The sequence below is a fragment of the Dysidea avara genome, chromosome 3, assembly GCF_963678975.1.
Source record: "Dysidea avara chromosome 3, odDysAvar1.4, whole genome shotgun sequence".
In the NCBI taxonomy this organism is placed as follows: Eukaryota; Metazoa; Porifera; class Demospongiae; order Dictyoceratida; family Dysideidae; genus Dysidea; species Dysidea avara.
The window spans coordinates 39900587-39917471 of NC_089274.1; the positions used below are offsets into that span (position 1 = coordinate 39900587).

At 38.0% G+C, this 16885-nt stretch overlaps 1 protein-coding gene across 1 annotated transcript; it reads right to left on the bottom strand.

Moving 5' to 3' along the window:
* Positions 1-6159: 6159 nt before the first annotated feature.
* On the bottom strand, positions 6160-13011 carry LOC136250956 (glucose-induced degradation protein 4 homolog). Its single transcript, XM_066043309.1, has 7 exons — positions 12814-13011; positions 11692-11751; positions 11574-11642; positions 11482-11514; positions 11331-11432; positions 10513-10643; positions 6160-6262 (listed from the first exon to the last, which is right to left on the bottom strand). Exons 1-7 carry the CDS (start codon positions 12961-12963, stop codon positions 6199-6201), a joined length of 609 nt encoding a protein of 202 aa, XP_065899381.1. The 5' UTR covers positions 12964-13011; the 3' UTR covers positions 6160-6198.
* Positions 13012-16885: the final 3874 nt, after the last annotated feature.

The following is a 16885-nucleotide window of genomic DNA, read 5'->3' on the forward strand; positions in this document are numbered from 1 at the left end:
GATAAATTGTAAACCGGGTCAGACCCGGAGAAAATGTGACCCGGATGACCCGACCCGGTTTCAACGCTGTAAAGCACCTTGTATATCTCATGATCACAACATATCCCCATCTTATACCTTAAACATTTTCACCTATGTGATTATTCTTAACATTAACATATATGTGACCATTGTTGTTATGGACTCCTGTAGTTGAAGTTGATTGCTTTATTACAGTATCTTGATCAATACAGGAGGGTGCGCAGTTTTACTAATGCCATGTAATAATCTTTCTCTATTTATTCTGCCATATAACCTTTCAATTTTAATACCTGCTATTTCCAAAATTGATTTTTATAATATCTGCTATTTCTGAAATTGATTTTGAAGTATTCACGTAAAATGGCATGTTACATTTAATGCTGCTGCATGACTAGTGATCTACTGAGAAGACCCTCATATATACACTTGTTCTGTTACATTCTGTAAATTACATGTTTATATATGTAGTTAATTGCAAATTACCAATGGCTTAATCCACTATGTGCATATACTAGTGACTAGATACTCTGACAAAAAGTGGAGGAGCATGATACTTAATTTTTTTGCAAACTTTACATATTGTTGTGCAGGCCGGGCAGAGGGGCCAACTGCCTCCCCCCTAGACTTGAGCCAATTATGCTTTTGAACAGTGCTCAGCCTATTATGCCCAAAATTAAGCTTTAAAAATCAAGGTTATACTCTAGAGTTGGCTGTTTTATTAGCCTGCTGTGTTACTGTAAGTGACTGCTCTATTAGAGTATATTTGAAGTCAGCCAAGAACAACAAAAATATTAACATTGCACGTTTTCTTGATATAAAATACAGTATTAGGGCATAGTGTGTTGTTTTGCTGTATCTTTGGCACACGCATTGTGCATTTAATTAAAATTTTTGTCTTATGCTGGCATAATGCTTGATGCTTTTGCTAGCCTATTATGCTAGGATTTGTGCCAAAGGAATGCATGAATCATTACTGGGAGTGCATGAGATCGAGATACTCTAGTAGAGCAGTCACCTAACTACTCTAATAGAGAATTTAGTGAAATCATCAGTTGGTTCTGTTACACAATTACTTCAATCTGTCTTCATTAACACATGATCTATACATAATCAAGAGCATGAGTCTATCTGAAATGCCTTCACTGATGTATCTAATTGTACAGTATCTTAAAGTATCCTATTCAAGGACACATGTACCACTGAAAATGTTCTTGGTTTCAATCTCAAAGCATTCATATTTTTTTCCTATGGAGCATGCCCCCACCCCCCTATTATTGGTATGCTTTGTATGCTATGACACAGTTAGTGATTTTAAAATATTTGTAACAAGCTACCCCACATGACTTGCCCTGCCCACTTTTGAGTACTGTTCTCCACCTGGTACTGTGCATGCCAGCATGCTACTAAATACCCACATACTGTAGCAGTAGTAAAAATATGAAGATACTGAAAGTTATAGCATCACATGGGAATGTATGAATATGTGTAGTGGTTGTGTGGGATATGGTAGTAAGTGTAGCCACTATTAGCTACTATATTTAGTAACAAAATGTCATTACTTAGATAGTACAAATATCCTAAGTGCAAACGCAGCATTTTGGTACAGTAGTCTTAACAATGTATAGCCTAGTGATTCTACTAGCATTGATCACAGCTGTCCTGGCTGAGAAGACATATGGTAAAGTAGCTACCAATCCAGGTGTCTCATGTGATGACATATACCAACGGAATCCAACCAGTAGAGGCCACACTGGAGAGTTCTGGATAAACCCCACCACTGGACTACACAAGGTGACATGTAATATGAACCTCAAGTGTGGTGGTGTTGGGGGAGGATGGATGAGGGTTGCTTATGTAGATATGACGCTAGATGAGACCTGTCCAGGAGCATGGCGTACAATAACCAGCCCTTCCAGGCTGTGTGTAGGTAGTGTTGGTCCTGGATGTGTCTCGGCTCAGTTCTCTACTAATGGAATGAACTTTGAACATATTTGTGGATATGCTAAGGCTTATCAGAAAGGACACCCTGATGCTTTTGCATCTGCCCAAGTTGTTGCTGGAATCGATGAAGTATATGTTGATGGGTTGTCCATTACAGTTGGGTCACCATGACAACATGTGTGGACATATGCTACTGCTCCATCTGGCAGCACCCATTGTCCATGCACTGGTACAAACGACAATAACCCTCCAACCTTTGTAAAGGATCATTATTTTTGTGAATCTGGCAGTGTTTCAACACCAAATGTAAATAATTACTACCTCACAGATCCTCTCTGGGACGGACATGGTTGCCAAGCTAACACTGGATGCTGTGCAGACTTAGGCATGCCGTGGTTCTACAGGAAGACTATTGTACCATTAAAGGAAAATGTGGAAGCACGAATCTGCAAAAATCAGCCCTACAGTGATGAAGACACAGCTGTAAAGAACCTGGAAATCTATGTTCTTTAACAACAGTACATGTTTGTGGGGTAGCTTGTTACAAATATTGACTTGCCTTACACATGACTTGCATTGGGTACAAACACATAAGTATAGTGTGTGACATACTAGATTTGTATATTAGCTACATGTGTAATGAATTTACTCAGTAATCATAGAATTACTATGAATGCATGTATTGTATACTGACTATACTCTATGGGCTGCAGGTGGCAGACAGTCAGTTACGAGAATTAAATTGAGGCATAGCTAAGGAGAAGTGTCCTTGTAGCAGTTTAGAATTACATGTATAGACACTGGGAATGGTAAGCATGTGCATGCAGATTACAACTATAGGTGTACGATAATCGGATGGTTATTGGCCTTGTTTTTTTTTTAATATTGGTATCAGACCGTATTTGCAGTGTTGATCAAAAAGTGCTTATTGTTGGAGATCTCAATTCTGATCTTTTACATCCTGCATTACTGCAGTCTCGTAAACTACAGGAGTTTATGTCTGAATTTCATGTGAATGATTTGTCCCACTCACATTACTGAATCCAGCTCCTCTCATTTGGATGTTTTTCTATCCAACACCTCATATTTGTTCTCTAATGTTGTTGGCCTGCCATGTAGTTTAGTGATCATCAACATCATTATTGGTGATTATTTTGGAAGATCTCATGCTCGGTTGAGTCAAAGTAATTCAAACTCGATGTTATCAAAACCTTGATGTAAACGTTTTGGAGGATTTATTAGCTGATGATGTTAATGATCCACTGAATAGTTTGTTACTGTTTTACAAGGTCTTTTAGATGTACTCTTGCCTTTGCGTCATGTGAGAATCAAACAACATATTAATCCTTGGGCTGCTAATGGCAGGGTGATTAATGTGAGACGACTGAGAGATAAACTCTACCATCAGGCTTTATCTTCTGGTTTTCCAGAAGATTGGCAGTTGTTTTTTCATGCTCGTAATAAAGTTAATCATCTGTAAAGTTGCAATATTTTACAGAACTTACTGAATCTTTTAAGGGTAACCCTAACAACTTTGGTCATATTTTCATCATTTGTCATCAAAGAAAAACAAGTCTAGTGTTAACATTAGTACCTTTGCTGTAGACGATATTAATGACTATATTTTATCAATTCCACATCAAACTGTTCAATCTGTTCCTTCAACTCAGTGGACCCCCTTTCCTATTTGTCTGGCTGTTGTGAAACAAAATTTCAGATGTCTGTTGTTGATGTAGATAGTTATTTTCATCTTGACAAGCTTGGACTCAGCAAAAGCCACTGGTTATGATGGACTCTCTATGAGGTTTTTGAAAGCATGTCCTCATGCAATGGCTAAACTACTGACTAGAGTAATTAACCAGAGTATAATTATTGTCTTGCACATTCCCTGATTCTTGGAAGAGTGCTATTGTTACCCCAGTTCAGAAGTCAAAGGGTAATTTAACTTTCGTCCAATCTCGGTCCTTCCAGTTTTTTCAAAGATTTTGGAGCGTGTGGTTCATGATCAATTGGTATCGCATTTTTTACAGTGTGACTTATTCTCACCTGGATTTCGTCCATGTCATTCTACACAAGATGTGTTATTGTACGTTTTTGACTCCTGACGTAAAGCTATTGATGAACATAAATTTGTTGTAGCTGGATTTCTAGATCTGGCAAAAGCTTTTAACTGTGTTGATCATGGTATTTTGCTGAATAAGTTGGCTCATTATGGAGTTGTGGATGGTGCTCTTGCTTGGTTCAGGAGTTATTTAAGTAATCGATGGCAGTGTGTCAAGTATGGTGGTTTTCAATCAAGGAGGGGTTTTATTGATGTGGGTGTGCCACAGGGTTCCATACTGGAGCCTGTGTTATTTTCTATATTTGTAAATGACCTGCCAGCTGTTGTGGAGCATAGTAGTATCAATATGTATGCTGATGACACAGAACTGCATTGTTCTGGTGATAAAATACAACATGTTCAGAATGATCTTCAGTCAGATCTCTTTCGAGTTCAAGGCTGGTTACAAGCTAATAGACAACTGAATGTTACAAAGTCTGTTATAATAGTGCTGGGATCCTGGCAGAAGCTGCGAAATTGTTGTGTCTCTCTTGCTTAATAGGAAGACTCTTACTTTTGTTACTACCACTCGTTATCTTGGAGTGATTATAGATCAGCATTTGACATGGAAGGCTCATGTTAGTTATGTTTTGAAGAAAGCTAGATACAAATTGTTTGCCTTGAATCGTTTGAAGCCACTGCCAGATAACTTATTGTGTCAATTGTATCAGGCATTTGTGTTACCAGTATTTGATTACTGCGATGCTGTTTGGACACCTATATCCGTGCTACTTACAAAGCATTTGGAACACATACATTCAGATTTTTTTGAAAGGTATTTCAGCTTGCTCTTCTTATGTCAAGTTAACACTAGCAGAGAGGCGACGTTTTCATACTGCTGTGCAGGTGTTTAAAGTTTTACATCATCTGTTTCCCAGGTATTTAAAAGACTAGTTTGTTTCAACTGAAGCATATACAGGGCGTACTGGAAGAAATAAACATCGATTGTATGTACTGCAAATCCATTCATCAATTGGGAAGAGTAGTTTTTACTATTGTGGAGTACTTATTTGGAATAGCTTGCCTCCCAATTTGTGTGGTACTGACCACTTGTCTAATTTTAAGGCTACCTACAAACAATTGTGTTGTACGTATTTGTTTTGTAAATTTTGTTTTGTCTTGTGCAAGTATTTTTTGTTGTTGTTGTATAATATTGTGTACTTTGTATAGGGCACTGCTGAAAAGCAGTTCTTAGAACTGATGTAGTCTCCCTTCAAATCATTAAATCATCGGTACATGTATATACAAGCAGCAGATACAGATATACATAAACATCTGTTTATGGGCACTCATGCTGTAGTAACACCTGTAATGTCAACTGTTGATTAAAGTCCCACACTGTCATTTTATAACTGAAGTTAGAGTGCAACTTGTTAGAGAAAAGGTCCATGCTACCATATTGGATTGGCTTTGTTTATCACCTTGATAATATTCAGTTATCAGAATATTGGCTAAAAGATATTGGTGTACCTCTAGTCTAATTACATCACAAGGATCACTACCTAGAATATGCATTGGGCCATTCACATCAGGAAAACATTGTATATAATGTGATGATGATAAGTACTGCACATTAAATATTTATGGAAAATAAATATTGTGCATTGACTACATTCTCATGTGGAGTGTGGCTTAACGATGAAGGCTGGGACTAACATACAGCAGTCACATACTCTATTGGAACAGTCACAGTTTGTCATTAACACATTTAGAACATGACAATACCTTGTGATAAAAAATCATTTGCTATAAATTAGTACCGTATTGCCTCAAATTACAGCCGGTCTCATATAAACGCCCGGTCCCGTTTAGTCGCCGGGGTATAAAAATAAACGCCGGATCTCAAATAATTATCTAGTGGTCATTATTTTAAACAATTCTGGGCAGTGTTACTAACGATGAAGTGAAGAACGTTTTATAGAGTTCCTTGTAAGCTTGAATCTGTGAGATATGAGGGAAACATCAAGAGAGTACAACACCGAGGTATGAAGTTGATTCGTGAATGCCGATCAGGTATATAAATGCTGGTCTTGTATAGTCGCCGGTCTCGTTTAGGGTAAAAAGTTGCTTGAAAGAAATAAATGCCCGGGCCGTAATTCGAGACAATACGGTATGTATATTATAAATAATGGTGATCAGTGAAATTGATAAGTAGTTACAGTTGATCCAGGTTGATATTCCAAAAACAATGACTGATACCTGTAATGAAAATGATATCCATGTACCATATAAGTATACAGCATACTCTTGTATATACTTGTGCAATAGTGTAACAGATTTAAGATCACTTAACTAAATAAATATGTGCTCTATTAGAGGAACAGAGCTCTCTTTGTTTAATAATTATGAGTAATTATGTGCTCCCCTGGACACTTTGTGTGGTTGAACTACTTGTACAGAAATGGTGTTTCATCTCATGTGCTTTTCAACACCCTAACCCACATCAGTTTGAACAGGAGCTTATAAGTGCTGAAGGCACCTTCAGCGCTTATAAGCTCCTGGTTTAAATAATGAACTCTTTGTTACTTGTTAGATTTCTACCAGAAATTCAAAAATACTATAAACAAGTTGCTGTGTTAATTCTCCAAAAAAATTAAGTACTAACATGAGTTAGTATCTCTCTTTGACTTACAATTTCTGGTAGCCTGCAATGTCTGTTATGTTGTTTTGGCCATTACTACATTCGTACAGCCTATTACAAAAAACTTTCACCTGTAGTTCAAATTGGAATAAAGTATATGCCTTAGAGTGAAGCCCACACCCAAATGCAATGGTAGGCACAGAAACTTTAGTTATGTACCTGACAGTATTACTCAGCTGCCTAGCACATGCTACTTTAAGTGCTAGGGGTAGTAGTTTGGGAAAGAAAAAAAAAGAGACAAACTTATCAATGTCAAGCTCCATTTCCCATGGATCTCATGTACCAACTGAAAATTTGACATTTACACCTTGCCTGCAGCTGTTGACAGTGGAAGCTTGATAAGGCAAAATAATTTACATTAGGTCAATCAAATTGGGGAGCGGTGGATTAGATCAATGTCTTTGCTCCAAAACGGGAATATTTTTGACATTATGTATATGTTAAAGCATAGCCACGAGTGCTATATGAAAAATAAAGTACGAGGTGCGCGGCTGAGATGCTAATAACGTACGAGGCGAACGAGCAAGGCAATGCTTTAAATGATTTATGGAACTTTCTACTCGTGTAGCTTTACCATACACTAGGACTTGCAATTAACACGTGTTGCACAAATTATTAGCAGCTTGAACACACACAAACTAGTTTAGCAAAGTAACTCACATGTATTTCACCATAGTTTGGCATGGTAGACGTTCATCGCGTATTGTGGCAGGTTTGCTCACAACCCCCAATTGATTCTATTGTGCAGTGCTCAAAATAATGAAAAAGATATGTACTGCAGTGACTACAGATCAAAACCAAATTTGCCCTGCGGTTGCTGGCTATTGATTTGCAGTGCTACATTATCAACTATGCATAATGAGGGATGTAGCCAGGATGGCATACACCAGTGTTATAGATGCTAAGCTAGGGGGCCTGGAGGCATGCCAAATCTGAGAGTGACTTCAGCAGAATACTGTGAATGTTTACTTTACACTATTATGACACATGAATACACTGCTAAGTTATTATTCCACATGCTAGGCAGTAACTGCCGACCATAACAAATATTGGTCGGTTGTAGGAGGGATTTGAATGGAAAACTGCAGACTGCTGACTGTTATTTTGAGCTCTGATTGTGAGTCACATGGTGAAATATTTCAGTGATATCTCCAGGATTTATCCGCTTACATTAACAAACGTTACCTTCTCCCACCCATCATCGAAGCATTTAGGTATGTCTATAAAAGCAATCCAGTAGTAGCACTCACGTTGGCTGGGGTGATTGACCACTCAGCGCGGAAAGGGCTATTAGTCTTCACTGGTTTGAGTGATTAATCGTTCTGGCATTAGCCCCGCAGGCTATTAGCCTGCACTAGAGCATGTGGGCAACTGTGCTTTATTGCCCACAAAGGGTGCTTTATTGAATGAATAAAGCACTCTTTGTGGTGCAATAAAGCTCTCTTTGTGGTCAATGAGGCACTGTTGGCCAGCTGAGAGTGCACTTTATGCTCAAGATTTAAAGTACACCTTTCCTTTGATCTTCCCCATGCAAAGTTGTATAAGATTTTGTAAAATCCCTTGAATTGTCCCACCCCATCTGGGGGTTTGGTAAAACATTGATATGTGCATAAGTTTAATACAGGGTCTACAGAATACTCACTAGAAAATGTGTGTGTGTGTGTGTGTGTGTGTGTGTGTGTGTGTGTGTGTGTGTGTGTGTGTGTGTGTGTGTGTGTATGCTTCTATGTTCTTCTACACCCACACTTAGCAAAGAAGTTTATTATGTTAAAAGCAGTTTAGAAAGCAATTTTAGGATGTGCCCACAGCTAGTCTGCCGACTCTGCCCACAGCTGGCACATGGCTAGCTGTGGGTGCACATCTGGCTAATAAATTTACATTGTCGTGAGCTGGACAAAATTGTGAAAGCTTGAGTCTCCAATGGCAATTCATGAAGCAAAGTGCATTACAAACTTTGCAAATATTTGCTCGTATGAAGGTTCAGTATGTGCACATACCACCGTACCTGTACTGTTGGACCAAACAAACAGCACCCAAGGTATGAAAGTAACAGGGTGAGGTTTATGTATAAAACTAAATCAACCAGTAGAAACATAGTCCTACTGAAATCCTTGTAATTGTATCACTGAAATATACTAGTATATTAGGGCTGGGAGATTATATCGATTGTGGAATTAATTGTGATTGTCTCTGAACATGATATGTATTTTAAATAATCGTGATGTTATGATATCATATGCAAATGTGTATTAGTAAATTGTAAATTCAAAATGGTGGCACATGTTGTGGAAAAACATGATCCAGGAAACAAGCTTGATGGAGTTCACTGTGTAAATAAATCTTACTACATAGTTTACAGCTTACCTGTTAGAAACCATTGAATTATAAGAATACTATTATTCATTATGCTGAAACTGCCTAAGGCCTTAGTTGTGTTGAACAGTTGTACACAATTTCACTGTGTATTCATACAAAGTTGTGCATACATGATGCTGCATGTGAGTTACAACATCGTAATAGCTATCGTAATCATGATATGTTACATCCTACAATCGTGAAAGTAGCAAAAATGTTACAATCGTTCAGTCCCATAGTATATTAATTTAAAAATGAAGTTGGGATCCGAACGATACAAAGTAGTGAAACAAGAGATGAATGATAGTATTACAGCATAAGCTCAGTGGGAAAATCCCCACATTGGCATGTTATAATAATGATTTGGTTCAATGCCAAAGTAGGGATTTTACCATCAAGCTATGCTTTAATAACATCATTCACCTCTTGTTTCACTACTTTTTATCACTTGGATCCTACTTCATATTTAAATTAATGATTTTTAAATATTAGGTTTTTTTGTTATAGTATAATTATAGCTATACACATGTGACTGTTCTATTAGGGTGACTGCTGTATTAGAGTATCTTGAGTCAGCTTTTTATCACAACCATATTCTCATTGATAATGGGGTGTGTCATTGTGATCGCGTAAATAGATTGTTAAGAAGCATGGTCTCAGTGTTTGATTGTTATTAATCAACCAAGATCGTGTTAATAGGCGAGGTATTGAACCTAGTGAAGTTACAGGTATCTACCGAGAGAGAGTAAGTGTTTGCGGCATCTAAATATGCTGCTCAAGGAAAGTGTTGATAGGGAAAGTTAATGCCTCAATATGGTTTCATTGCATGAAGACAAACCTGATTGAAGATAAAAGGAAAGACAAGGCGCAGAGGGCACACACTCATCAGAACCCCAAAAGGCATATCCCACTGGAGAGTTTGTTATTGTGGTGTAAAGTGGTGGCAGTGTGCTGCCTCCAGCCTTGCAACTGTGGTCAGGCAGGCAGGCAGGCAGGCAGGCAGGCAGGCAGGCAGGCAGGCAGGCAGGCAGGCAGGCAGGCAGGCAGGCAGGCAGGCAGGCAGGCAGGCAGGCAGGCAGGCAGGCAGGCAGGCAGGCAGGCAGGCAGGCAGGCAGGCAGGCAGGCAGGCAGGCAGGCAGGCAGGCAGGCAGGCAGGCAGGCAGGCAGGCAGGCAGGCAGGCAGGCAGGCAGGCAGGCAAAAATTTGAGTTTAGGTTTAAATTTTATATCCAGCCACTTGTAAGTGTTTTCTTGGTTTCAATGCTGTATTTGATGCTAGATGAACTAATATTATTCCATAAAGGTGAGTTCATCATGTAAGATGTTTCTAGGATGATTTTTAAAGGTGGAATTTAAGCGGTGCGTGTCATTTTTGGAGGGATCCCTACTTACACAGTACTACCATATTGTTTGATACAGAGCCTAGTTCACTGCTGATGTGGTATACACCTCACCATTCAGAGCTCTTGTGGTAGTAGTATCCTTCAATGGATGACGTTGACTTCTGGAAGGCGATGTAGTAGAAGCCTGCATAGGAGGTACCACTGATATCAGCCACCTTGTGATCTGGGACCAGGAACAGCTCCTACAGTGATGACAACATGGCTGATGTACTTGATGAAATGAAGGAGTAGAAAATAAAACACTATGGGTAAATCATTTCAACTACAAAATAGCAAAACACAATTTAAAAATCAGTTTATTAGATGACTACATGGTGGGGTTTCATGAATCACATTAGGGTGTGAAATGCAAATGATCTTACATTTCAAGTATTACACATATATTCCACTTCAAATGGTAACTGGCAAGACATACTATACAATCAGGGTGGGATGGGTGGTGGTGGGGTTAGGACAGATGCATGTGTACTAGTAAAAGAATTCCTACTACAGAAAATACTGTATTTCAGAAGTCCTATAGAATAGAATAAACAAAAGGAGGGGATCGGAGGTATTTTGACTTTATTTGTGCTGTAAATTTCATGAGGAAAAACAGCTTGTTAAGGTGAAACAATAATTAAAAGTGGTCACAGACTTTTGACAAACAATTACACCAATTATTAAATGACCATATATACGCAATCACCTATGGCTGCTTTATCACTAGGAATGCATACAAGGAATACATTTCTTCAAAATACAGTTCACTAGCATTTTGTAAGTTGCATAATACTTTTGCCAGGCATGTGTGCATGACAACCACACTAGTCAAACTTTCATAGTCAAACTGTCTTGACAAGCCATGTCTACTAGAACAGCTTAAAACTAACCTTCCATCTCATGAAAATGTAGTCTGATTTCTCTACTTCATCATATGAAAAACTGTCATCATTAAATCGTGATGCAAAGTTCTTAAATCCAGAAAACTTGCCCTGAAATGAGTAACTTACAAAATACAATTCCACACTCTGTTCTACTAACCCAGTGATCCTTGTCAACTCCAGCATCAGCCTCCTATAGGTACACAAATAACACAACATAATGTAATTAGAAACATACAGAAGCTTACATACCCATTTCCGGGTAAGAAATGGATGATCCTTACTGATTATTTCACCTTCAAAGAATGTCATGAATGTGTCCTGTGTGTAGTGAGGTATACACAACACATTCTCATCAACACTCACTCACATCAGTGAGGCCTTGTATCTTCAGGTACCCACACAAGTAGTGATTGTCATTATCAACATGCTGTAATCAGAGAAGTGTTAGAGCTACATAAGTATTGACACAACATACCTAACAAACTAAGTGAAAACATACAATGTTTAATCAGGTGCTCACTTTCACAGCTGGAGAAAATGAGTAAAATGGATGGACTGCTGGTCAAATAGCTGCTCTAGTTGTAAACTGTTACGTGTAAATTTATGGTAAGTGGAAAGCTAAGGTTGAAGGTCAACCACGGCTCGCTTCGAACTTACCGTAAAGTTACCTTCGTACAGACAGTGAAATATACGATTAAGCGTAACAGGAAAACCTTAGTTAGTGTTACGCTTGGGTTCAGCTTTGGTTTTTTCTTCACCTTTATGGAACTTCAATTTCACATTTATAAGGTAGGCAGGTGGGTAGCTGGCAGTGCCGTGGTACAGTTGTAATCAGCAGAATTGGGATAACTAGTTACTTTCATAACTAGTAACTTATGTAACTGTTCAAAAAGTAACTAAAATATAATATTAATAGTTACATAGTTTCCTAGTAATCATGTTTTAAAATGCTCTGGAATATTTGTACCATACAGTACATCATGCTACAGTCAAGTTAAGTAGACACATTCTATCATGATTCAGGCTATGTAACAGAACAGAATTTTAGTTGAGAACTGGCCACTCTGCTTCTAATAAAGTGCATAGTTGTATTCTTCCTTGGGAAAGGCATATCTGAGTGGAATAACGTTATTGTTATAGAACAAGCATGTGAAAGTAACTACACACTGTAGTAACTTATCCACTAGTTACTTACACAAAGTAATTGTATGATAAATATAGTACAAGTTAACTGTGAAAGCAAAGTTATTTTCTGAAGTAACTATCCCAAATCTGGTAATTAGTATGGACTGACAAGTGCTCAGGTTTGATTTCCCAAGCTAACTGCAATATTGCGGTTTACTCTATATAACCAGGAACGTATCAAGTCCAGAGCTCCTGATAAAACCTGCCTATTAATGTAACTTATAAACTGCTAACTAATTGTTCAGCAATCTAAATAGGTTAGCGCTGCTTCTAATTGATGCACACCAAAACAAAGCGAACACACCTTCAAGATCACTTCCACATCACACTTATTCCCCCTACTCTGTTGATATCCAGTGAAGCGGCCACCAGCGTGTAGTGACATCAGGGGGTAGCCCGCTTGACTACCCACTCCTCCCCGCTCAGAGCTAGTAATGTCGTGATCAGATATCATCTCGGGTAACCGAAACCCACAATTGAACACTTTTCTATAGATTCGCTCATCACGTGATCAATAATTTAGTACAGAGTACAACCTAGCTATTTGGACGAAGATTCCGATGTCAAGGACTTCGAAGATATTGCTGATGTCGGTGCAAGATAGTCTAAGCGATGAAGGTATAGTTAGATCATGGGGTTCAGACAACTACAGGAGCGGAGGCCAGCTATAGCTACTAGCTAGCCGGCCCAAACTGAGACGGTTAATACATGTAACTTAGCTGCTCTCTGTTTAGCAGTGTCACATATCAGACTTTTGGATGTATGATAGCATTGCAAGTACATAAGGGACTATGATGAATTTCACTGAGCAGCACTGGACTAGCTTTTTTTCTCTGCTGTATGCCATGCTTGACTAGCTGTGTGTTTTACTTAATCTGGTGCCTACTTAGTCTGCATTACTCAGTTTTTACCTTGTACATGTGCTGGGATATAGCTATGCCATCGTTAAGTGTTTTACTTCTGCATGCTGTTTATATTCTCAGCTGTGACGACAGATGTTCCTGTACTCAAGGACCTCTATGAACAAGTGACACCATATTATGCAGCATATTGGAAGATGATAGGAACACATCTTGGCATACTGAAGGGAGAACTTGACAGCATAAAATATGGCAACGGAAATCAGCCTGTTTTGTGTTGTAATGCAATGTTAGCAAAATGGTTGGAGATTGACCCCACTGCTTCCTGGCATAAATTATTTGTTGCTGTTACCAAAAGCAGGCATGCCACTGTGTCTGTTAGTGATAGTCACTCATTAAGTATCACTAATAAAACATCAGCATTTACTTGCTGCATTCGTGGAACGGAAGACTAACAGGTGTACATTCTATACTATAGTGTCACATATATAACTAGCCAAATTTTGTTACTGTTATATGTATCTAGCCATTCCAATCATTGGGTGTATGTGAGATAATGTGTATTGTGTACAACATTTACTCTGCTGCTGGAATTTTAATTATGTATTGATTGAATCATGTATATGTATTCTCATTGGTAAAACCTCATGAGTGCAATTAACACTGAAAAGTAATACCTGTGTACTTATGTGTATGCGAAGAGAGTGTGAAATAAAAACATGCATTGTCAAGTTTCAAATTTGTATGCATGCACTGCATATACCATATGATTTGTATTTTGAGCTGAGCATAAGCTGCGGGTAGCTAGCTACCAGTTTGCATGGAAGTAACTGACTGCAATCAAATCCTGTAATTAAATTCTCTATTAGGCTTACAATGTTTGTTTAAATATCTATGGTAGCCTCATATATAGCTACTGAGTCTTCTCTACTGAGTCAGCCAACAGGAATATAGGTCTCTGTTCTTGCAGTATTATTCTGATATTGTATATATGCACCATTGTAGTGATATATAGCTGGTCAAACACACCAACACTTCTCATGTACATATATGTGGTTTTGTGATTTTTTGTGCATTTTTATTTATTTATTAAGGCTTTACAGCACAAGTGCTGAAGGTCTGTAGTACACCTTAACCTGTTTAAAGATGTTATATAAATATGTTTGAAAAGGCATAGAAAGGAAAAAAATCCATGACTGGACCTGAAATAAATGTGCATGTATTGCATTTATCTAATGGTTAGGTAGTCCAAATGGTACAGTATTACTGCTCCTGCATGGTGGTACATCTAAACATGAAACTGTCTATATATTTCATGCGGCAACCTCTTTAGACCAAAGTTCCTTACCATGTGATACAGCTAGGTTGGGACCAGTGCATGGCTACATTAGGTAGGAAACTGGCTCTGTACTGTGATCAGTGCAAATGATACATTTACTAGTTTACTTCATTTGTTTTGAACAGGTTTCACTGCATGTATACGTATACATCAGGATGTGCCCAACTATGATACATGAGTGTGTACTGGTATGCGGACAGGTAAAATTCTTACTAATAAAATTATGGAAAGTCTGGCAGGAGGAAAGTTTGACGAATTTGGCAATTAAGTGATCATGAGCAGTGTTTTACCAAACTAAAATCTGCCAAATTGTTTGTCCAATACAAATCTGTATTAGCTACTAACAAATTCACCACACTTTGTAATACCAAAATCAAATTTGCCAAATTTTATGGCTATACAGTAGTATCCAGACTATAGTAACACTGGGGAATTACCACAAAGTAGTGTTTTAAAAACATGAAATTAAACCTCATGCACATCTTCTCTTCTTACTATGTTGATGTGAGTGATCTCTGCTTTACCCTGGTGTTTAAGTAGTGCATGGTGGCAACTGAAGTGCTTCAGTTTGGACTAGTAGTACTAAATGAGTAACACAGGATATACTGCATTAAAAATATTACAGGCACATATAGAGAGCATAAGTGGGATTTTGAGACCACATTTTCAGCTAGTCAAATTTCAGTTTTGATCCTAAGTGACAAACAGTGATACAAAATCATGTGCATCTATAACTAACACCAGTTGTAGCTATACACATGGTAGGAACTCATGAATGGTACTTACAATTAATGCCCTGGTGGATTGCTGAGTCCACGAACTTGATATTCAGTCTATATACAGGAAACTAAACTCTACACATGCAATGTGTGAACTAAGGAGGTGCTGAATCAGATCTGGTTAATAATGTGTATGGAGCAGTCGGCAACTGGATATGTAGCAAGTAGTGTTAAACTGAAAATTTTAACTACTCTAATAGAACACTCGTTATATACTGCAATACTATTATCATTTTCAGGATTCGAAAGTTTGGTAAATGAGATTGCACTGTATAGTAAATTTTAGGGCTGGAGGATAGTGTGAACATATTGGAATGTCGGGATAATATCGCTATCGTTTGAAAAATTGCTATTGGACATGAGTAATTATCATGTAAAAATATACAGATATTACTGCAAAATGCAGCCTAAAAAGGCTGTTTAGTCTCTTAGTGAAAACATTCATAAGTAACATCCCTACTTGCATATCTCTTTGAAGGTAATAAGTAGAAAATATGTGAATTTTCACTATTGTTGTACTTTCATCTATCATTTGGACATTGAAAAATGCACTATCGCCCAGCTTATTAGTGATTACTGTGTTTGCCATAGCGATAGTGATCACATGCAGTCTCTACATTCTTTTCCCATGTGGCATGTGTGTGTGTGTTTGCATGTGCTCACATGTTTCACCAGAAGTAATATATATATTACAGTAGTTATGAAGCATTTCACATCAAGTCTAGAAGATAGTGTGTTTGGACTATAGCTACACACCATAGTACATCTAAACACCCCTAAAGTGCTATCTTTTGTATGAATCAGTGCAGCTACTGCTGATAGAAACTTGACTGATTTGACCGACACAACAGGTACAATGGAGAAAGAACAGCTAGCTTACAGAGGTCCAGATCCCGATATCAGCTATAGCTCACCATAATTTGAGTAGTTGACTTTGAGGGCTTTTCAATTTTAACCTTATAGCTACTAAGACCACTTTTATGTTTCATATCAGGCCAGAAAGTTAGCCTAAAACAATGCAAGTGGGTGTCTCATTATTTATTACAATCTTTACTGATTGTTTTATTAGAGTTAGTTGAATGCTCATTGGAGTATTAATTTCTATCACCATCCTGCTGATCTTAGAAGTGAAAGAGTTTTAATTAAAACCTCCTCCTCTGATATTGGGGTTACTTTTCAGCCCATCTAGTCCCCCTTCCTCTAACGTAAGCAAGTTTATAACTTCTATTTATAGGTTAGGAATCCAGCCCAGAGTTGGTGAAAACTTGTCTCGTTTGGTAATGGTGAAAACTTGGTGAAAACTTGTCTCATTTGTGTTCACCACTGTGTTCAGTAGCATGCATGCAGTTGCACTTAACTAACACCATTTATAGCTATTAAACCCTCTGACTTCACTTT